This window comes from Palaemon carinicauda, chromosome 5 (assembly GCF_036898095.1).
Source record: "Palaemon carinicauda isolate YSFRI2023 chromosome 5, ASM3689809v2, whole genome shotgun sequence".
Classification (NCBI taxonomy): domain Eukaryota; kingdom Metazoa; phylum Arthropoda; class Malacostraca; order Decapoda; family Palaemonidae; genus Palaemon; species Palaemon carinicauda.
In genome coordinates this window covers 129,098,879-129,106,378 of record NC_090729.1, presented here as the reverse complement: position 1 = coordinate 129,106,378, position 7,500 = coordinate 129,098,879, and the positions used below count along the sequence as shown (strand labels likewise).

At 35.2% G+C, this 7,500-nt stretch overlaps 2 protein-coding genes across 2 annotated transcripts in view; both read right to left on the bottom strand.

Annotated features, from left to right (window-relative positions):
- Window positions 1-1,565: 1,565 nt before the first annotated feature.
- LOC137641134 (uncharacterized) lies at window positions 1,566-4,046 on the bottom strand. Its single transcript, XM_068373577.1, has one exon. It carries the CDS (start codon window positions 4,044-4,046, stop codon window positions 1,566-1,568), a length of 2,481 nt encoding a protein of 826 aa, XP_068229678.1.
- A 68-nt stretch (window positions 4,047-4,114) lies between these two features.
- Window positions 4,115-7,500, bottom strand: part of LOC137641133 (uncharacterized) — a 3,433-nt gene continuing 47 nt past the window's right edge. Inside the window, exons 1-2 of the mRNA XM_068373576.1 lie at window positions 7,051-7,500; window positions 4,115-6,716 (exon numbers count right to left, since the gene is read on the bottom strand). The exon at window positions 7,051-7,500 is cut by the window's right edge and continues 47 nt beyond it. Of these exons, the coding sequence (XP_068229677.1) occupies window positions 4,115-5,797 (1,683 nt within the window). The 5' untranslated portion in view covers window positions 5,798-6,716; window positions 7,051-7,500. The remainder of the gene's footprint in view (window positions 6,717-7,050) is intronic.

Here is a 7,500-nt window from a genome sequence, read left to right as displayed (position 1 = left end):
GAAATAAGGTGGTCAAATACCGATCATAAATTTATGAATAAACTTCAGTTTCCTCGCATTCAACCATAAGAAACAATCGTGATAATATATTTTCTAACATTCCCCCGACAAGGTTTCACAATTTCCAGAAAAAATTGTTAAAAAAATATAATGCATTCATAAAGACAACAAAAAGAAAAATAATCATTACCAATATATACAAATAACCACAAATATTTACAAATTCAAAAAGACTGCAAGATTCAATCAATCGTCAGACAAAATGTCTTTGGTCTTTTTGATAGATTCCAAAGCAGCCTTCCTAGTACTTTTGGGTCTAACTGATAATTCAGTGCTAATCTTAGGAAGGTCACCTGCTAAGTCTTTATCTTCAGAAGAATTTTCAAATAACAATAAAGGTATCAGGCAACTCACATGTCTTTTAGTTAATTCTGCTGTTCTACCCTTCAGGACAACTGCACCAGTTGTCTCTCCTTCATTATTGGTGATTATCTGCTTAACAATTCCCATTGGAAAGTTTACAGGCTTAACATTAGCATCTTTTATAAGCACTATATCACCAACACCTATTTTATCATGCTTGCAGGGTTTATATCTGTCTTTGGTGTCTATTGCCTGATTCAACAAAGTAGACATAAACTCACTCTGATATAAGTCAAACAGTCTATGCCTAACTTTCCTAATTTTGGTATATTTATCCTTCACCAAATTAGACGGGGACGTATGGTCTGAATATTCATCCAACTCAGGCAAGGGTTGTAATTCTGGGATCAAATTGACAGTCACAATCTCATAGCCTCTAAGCAGCATCTCTGGGGTTATGGGACTTAGTGTATGAAGGTCCTGATCTCTCAAAGATTCCTTAAATGCAATGGGTCTCTTATTAACCAAACTTCTAACTTGACATATCAAAAATTCAAAATCTCTCAATTCAAGAATATTAGTCCCGATGCTCTTATTTATCATTTGTTTTGTCATTTTTACTGAAATTTCAACAAGAGAGCCAAGGGAACTACACCCTTTAAAGTAACTCTCAAACTTAATCTTATTAATGCCATTCTCCTTGAAATACTCATCCGTTTGCGGATCGTTAAGAAAATCAGTTATTTTATTTCCAGCTGCTACAATTTGAGTCCCCAAATCACTAATAACTAACTGGGGTAATCCAAACTCAAATACATGTATCATAAATGCCCTTAAAAATTCTGATACGGAAATATCATAACATACCTGCAAATTAATGGCTCTAGTGTACATACAAGAAAAACACAATATCCAAACCTTCCTACGACCATCTGACAGTTTGCAATTAAAAGGCCCGCAATAATCCAAATATAGATAACCAAAAGGAGTATCAGAGGGTTCCAATCTAAATAATCTGTATGGAGACTGGTTCAGTCGTATAGGTCTTTGATTGTATCTTTTACAAGTAATGCAAGAGCTTACAGACTTCTTTACAACAGAAAATATGTGTGGTATGTAATAATTTTTTCTCAATAAATTCAGTACCCCATAATACCCTACATGTCCTAGCTTTATGTGGGCATCCCTAACAATCAATGAAGTTAATAAACTATCTTTAGGTAGTAACACTGGGAAGAACACCCTGTGAGAATTAGGTCTATCAAATTTCCCATGTACTCTAAAACATTATTCCTGTCAGGGTAGATATTCAGCTGAGAAACTAGGTCAGGGATATCCTTTTTAGGACATTGCTTTCTTTGAAAAAACTCTACAACTTCTGGAAACTTGAGCTTTTGCTCTTTGCTTATAATTTGTTGCAATGCCAGTTCATAATAATTAAAATCGGGGGGCTTTATTTCCAAAGATGAAATAACTGAACTATTTCTAGAAAGGGCAGTTTTCCATTTATTCACTATCATTAAAACTTTAGCATGTACTTTTACTAGTTTCGTCAAGTTAGAAAATCTATCCACTGGAACCAAATGATCTGTTACTAGGTTTTCTGCTGCTTGGTTAACAGAAACGCCAAATTCTTGAACCGGCCCGCTAGGTAATCTGAACCTTAATACCTCTTCCTGAACCTTTGTTTGTTCAAACTGCTCATAATTTGGACCACAACAATAGTTAGTACGGGACAAGACCTTCCTGGAAACCGGACGAGTAATACAATCTGCAGGATTGTTGATACCTGCAATATAGTTAAACAATATTGGAATCTGCTCACATATCCTCTGTATTCGTTCGAGCCTATTATTAACAAATACAGTTCTTTTATTTACTTTATCCAATTTGACAGCACTAGAATGCAGCCAATGAAGAACGACAAGGCTATCTGAAAACAGTTGCAAATCGGTAATATTGATCTTAGATAAACAAAACTGCCCAGTAAGTTCATCATAAACAGACTTTAGCACTTCACAACCCAAAACCAGTGCTTGAAGCTCTAGAGAGGGCACAGACTTCGCTTTCAGTGATGAATTAACAAACTTATTCTTAGCTATAAGAAAACTCCGCTTGCATGACTCAACCTCTCTAATATAAATAACAATTCCATATATCTCAGTACTTGCATCAACATAACATTCTAATATGTACTCAGAATCCCTTTCACCAACAAAACGATCAAATTTAATGGGTGGTGAAGAATTTGCCTGATTTACAATACATTTCCATTCCTTAAGTTGTTCTCCATCAAGGATTTCATCCCAGTCCAATTTATTAGTTTGCAAATTGTGCAAAAAAATCCTGGCTCTGTTCAAAATTGGGCCATTGAAATTAAAGATGTCGAAATTGGAAGCAATAGTTTTTAACACACACCTTTTCGTATTAGCATTAGGATCTAACCTTACAGGCAATGTATAAATCTGATCAGAATCCCTTGACCATTGAAGACCCAACAGCTTTACCTCATGAGGAGTTTGACCGGATCCTTCCCTGTCAATAACTTCTTGTAATGAGGGATCATTTGTAACAAACTGTTGCAAGGGAAATTTATATTTCTCAAAAATGGAAGGCAAAACTTTGTAAACTTCATTCAACTTTTCCCCTGAACTACAAGTATATGCTCCATTGTCCATATACAACAACTGATACAAAAGCCTCTTAACATCAGTCAAATTAGGATCACAATCGTCAACAACTAATATATAATATAATGACAACATCAGTATCGTTGGACTACAACGTAGCCCAAAACTTAATCTTATATTCTTATATGCTACCAATGTAAAGTCATGTTTAGACACATTTCTATACCAAAAAAATAGCAACTTGCTTTGATCTTCCTCAGTTAAGGCAACCTGATTAAAGGCCTTTTTGATGTCATAACAGAGCAACTTAGAGCCAAACCTTAAATTCATAAATGCAGTACTCAACTTCTGATTCAAATTAGGACCAGGGTGCATGGCTTGATTGTGAGTAACTGTCAGAGGTCTACCGTCTACACTTTCACCTAAGTTTGACATGAACACAACTCGACACTTCGTGGTTTCCTTATCAGGTCTAAAGATTGGCATGTGAGCTAGGAAGCTAGCCTCAGGATACTTTTCAAGGAATTTTTCCACATTTGGAATTCTTTCAATTATGCCCATATCTATTTGTTCTTGAATAACATCATCAACCATACTTAGGTGTTCAGGGTTTCTTTTCAACTTCTTAAAATTAGAAGCTAGTATTCCCTTACTCATATTGATGTTTTGCCCCAACAAATGAGATGTCCTCTGGTTCCACATTAATGGCATGGTTAGGCGACCCTCATCATTTATTCTAATATTAGACAAGGTATTCTTAACCAATTCGTTATTTAACTCTGAATCTTCCTCATAAGATATATTTTCATAATTGAGAACTTCCTTCACCTTTTCATCTAGAGCTCGATCGGCTATTGCATTCAAGACCTTATTAGACTGTTTATTAACCTTTATAATAAAATTAGAATCCTTGTTATTTACATTATCTTGCCATTCATCTAATACGCATTCCCTAGGCTGAACACATAAGAAACTGGCAAGTCTAAATTGAACCTCATTCTTCAAAGTAGGAATTTCATCAACAACTTTAAATGCCTTACTGGCTTCTCCCATAAACAATATTCCTACAGGAGAATCTAAGTAAACTAAAGGATTGATGTCACCAAACAATTTAGCTGTGGTTACAAACAATGAGCTGAACTGGTTCCCAACACAAATTTCACATTAGATATCCTATCACTGTTCAAAAGTTGATTATCTGCAATGACATATCCTTTCTTTTTAAATGCTTGAGCAAGTTTTGATAAGTTGGGGACTAAAATGTCAATTCCAATATTAGGTACGCAAATAGCCTGAACTTTATAATTCTTATCCCCAATATCTAAATCAACAGCCACTAATTTTGTTTTATACTTTCTAGAAGCATTAAATCCATTTACTTCCACGCTGATACCATCACAAATAACCTCACAGTCAAGTCCTGTGGCAAGTTCAGATGTAATAAAATTCCCTTGACAACCGCTGTCCAGTAAGGCTCTAAAGGTTTCAGTTTTTGATTTACATGTAAATGTAGGTAAAGCCATATCACCCATACAACTAGTCACTGATCCTGCAATCAAAGCACTGCCATTCTTAATCTGCACAGTACCATCCTTATCAACTTTTGATTTGGCACCTGTTTTCGATTCTACTCTGCTGACCTTTTTTACCTTTGGCTCTTTCGTACACAAATAAGAAAAATGCCATTCATTACATTTGAAGCATCTCTTATGAAATCTGAAAAAACAATTATTTGCCAAGTGTCCCTGTCCACAACACTTTAAACATCTACCCAGTTCTACAATACGTTCCAATTTCTTCTCAGGAGTCCTGTAAACTTCACATTCCGAAACCTTGTGCAAGGGATAATCACTATTACAACATAATAAACAACCCCTTTGAATATTCCTCTTATCAACAGAGATTGCTAGATTAGTAGAGCTCACCTTCTCACATTTTTCCTTAACAATAGTCTTTGAATGAGCTTTGGAATCCTGCAGATACCTATCTGAAGCTTCAAAGAAGTGCTCCTGTATGTCTTCTAAACTAGGTCTGACATTATTAGTGATACTAATCAAATGCTGTTTAAAAGTCTCATTTAAGCCTTCCCACACAAAATACTGAGCAAAGTCATCACCATTCATCTTTAACAACTTCACATTTTCTATTAATGATCTTACCCTTCCAATATATGAAAAAGGATCATCTGATGACTTCAGTTTAAGCTCTGAAAACATCCTTACAGTATTATATTTCTGTAAATCAGTGGAAGCAAATGCACAACTTAGTAAATTCTTTGCATCCTCATATGACTGACTACTCAGTTCAAGAGAATTAATCAAATATTCTGCTCTCCCATGCACTTGTTGTTTTAACAGCAAAAACTTATCTCTATTGGAAAACTGTTGTTGCTCTGAAACAGATTCAAACTCCTGGAAAAACCTATTGATATTTTCGTCAGGGCTACTGTTAAAAGTGGGCAGGGGAATAACAGGATTCTTCAACAGACTTCTAGAACTGTTATCACTTGCAACATTTGGTTTATCCTCCAGAATAGCTAACATTTCAGTAACTTTATCAACATATTGCTCACAAATACTAAGTTCTACTGAAAAAGCTTCCTCATTCATACTTTCAGACCACTTCGCATCTGTAATTTTGTGATCATAATCCTTTACTTCGGCTAAAATACCTTTTAATTTTTCTCTTTTTGCAATTCTTTGCACCCTAGACAGACTAGTAAAACTGTCCTTACTACCATATTGTTTTGTAATGCTACCACGTAGGTATTTTCGTGCATTAACTAAAACATCCAATGAACTCATTTTCTTTGTTTTAATTTAAGAATCACAGAACAAAAAATAAACGAGAAAATGATAAAGCAATAAACTTAACTTTACAACTCAAGAGTGCTCTATCCAATAAGTCAACCCCTCCTTCACCAATTCGTTAAGTTTCTCGAGTCCTTTGGTATTTAAATGAACTTCATCAGCAAACAACGCCTTATTGTCTAGTTTGGATTTTCCATCAACTCTAAATAAAAAATCCTTCAATTTGAGCTTATAAATAAACCTATTCAAGTATTTCCGCTGATAATGGTAATCTATTCCGGTGGGACACTGAAATCTGTTACCAGCTGAATAATACCTTTGCTCAATTTGACTGGCAATGATCTTAGACCTAGGCAACCAGCTACGTAATTTTTGGTAAAATTCAGAACAATGCAATTTTACAATATCCAAGCTTACTCGAATACTAATATCATTACCACCCAAGAAAACAAGAACAAAATCTGGGTCATATGTCTTCAACTCTGAAATAAATCTATCATTTGCAACCAAGGTTCTAAACTTAGCCCCACTATAACCAAAAAATTCACACTGAAAATCAATATCATTAATTTTCAAATTAGAGGGAAAAACTCTTTGCAAATGCTTAACATAAGAGTGACCTACAAGTGCTAACTTCATACTGAAATACGGGCCGCCCCGGAGTTCTGCCGCAATGCACGACTTCAACTAACACTATCATCGAAACCAACCAACTTAGCATAGCCCCACGTTGGGCGCCATCTTGGAAAAACTTTGAATGTAAATATTTTATTCCAACAGGTAGACAACTAAGTTGGTTGGGATAAGAAAAATTCGCTATACTAAAATATAAATTTTATTTCCACTTTCTATCACGATGAATTAATATGGTCTTCTTAATAGTTGTTCCCAACCCACTGTTTACCAAGATTTCCTGAGAGTACAAAAAAGTTACCTTCATTAGACAATGTACCAAAAACAATAAGGTGGAATACTACACACAAGTCCAAAATATGAAGAAAAACTATGCAACAACGTGTGTAGTAACAGGGAGCTGTCTCAACACACTAAACAATACTGAATAAAAAAAACATAGTTTAACTCGAAAGCTACAAACATTGTATTCCACCCACTTGAAGAAACTAAGTTTAAAAACTCAAGAATTTCTTAAGGCTAACTGCTAAGACACCGAAGTAAATTATACAAAACATTTAGCTTGTTCAGAGTACATAATTACATTGAGATGATCGGTATCATTAATGACCAACCTTATAAATCATCCTTGGTGCTTCTTGGTTGATCTCTACGTTTAGTACACGAATAATAGTCGGCAACAGTAGCTTTCGTCCGGGGCGGCGCCGATGGCTTTATTCTTCCATGTTAAAAAGAACAATCCCTTTATACGCAATTAAGGGAAACAGCATATCCAGTTGATAATCAACGTGAAGACGTACAAAATACAAAGCCACCAAGTATGAGAGCGTTGGTGTCTTGACGTTTACTCTCTCAACGCCTCACTCCAACACTGCCTTCACTTTTTGCCTGCCTTGCGTCGTAACTTTAATTTATCCAAAACAACCGTAGTATGGTTGTTCTCCTGTGAATAGCAAAACAAGCAACAGTATCCATTTCTTTCATAATTCCAAGGGAATGGGAGGAAACCAATTCAAATGAAATAAGGTGGTCAAATACCGATCATAAATTTATGAATAAACTTC

What these genes read in the sequence shown, in the direction of transcription:
- LOC137641134 (XM_068373577.1), bottom strand. Translation starts at nt 4,046, where the DNA reads ATGGGAGAAGCCAGTAAGGCATTTAAAGTTGTTGATGAAATTCCTACT.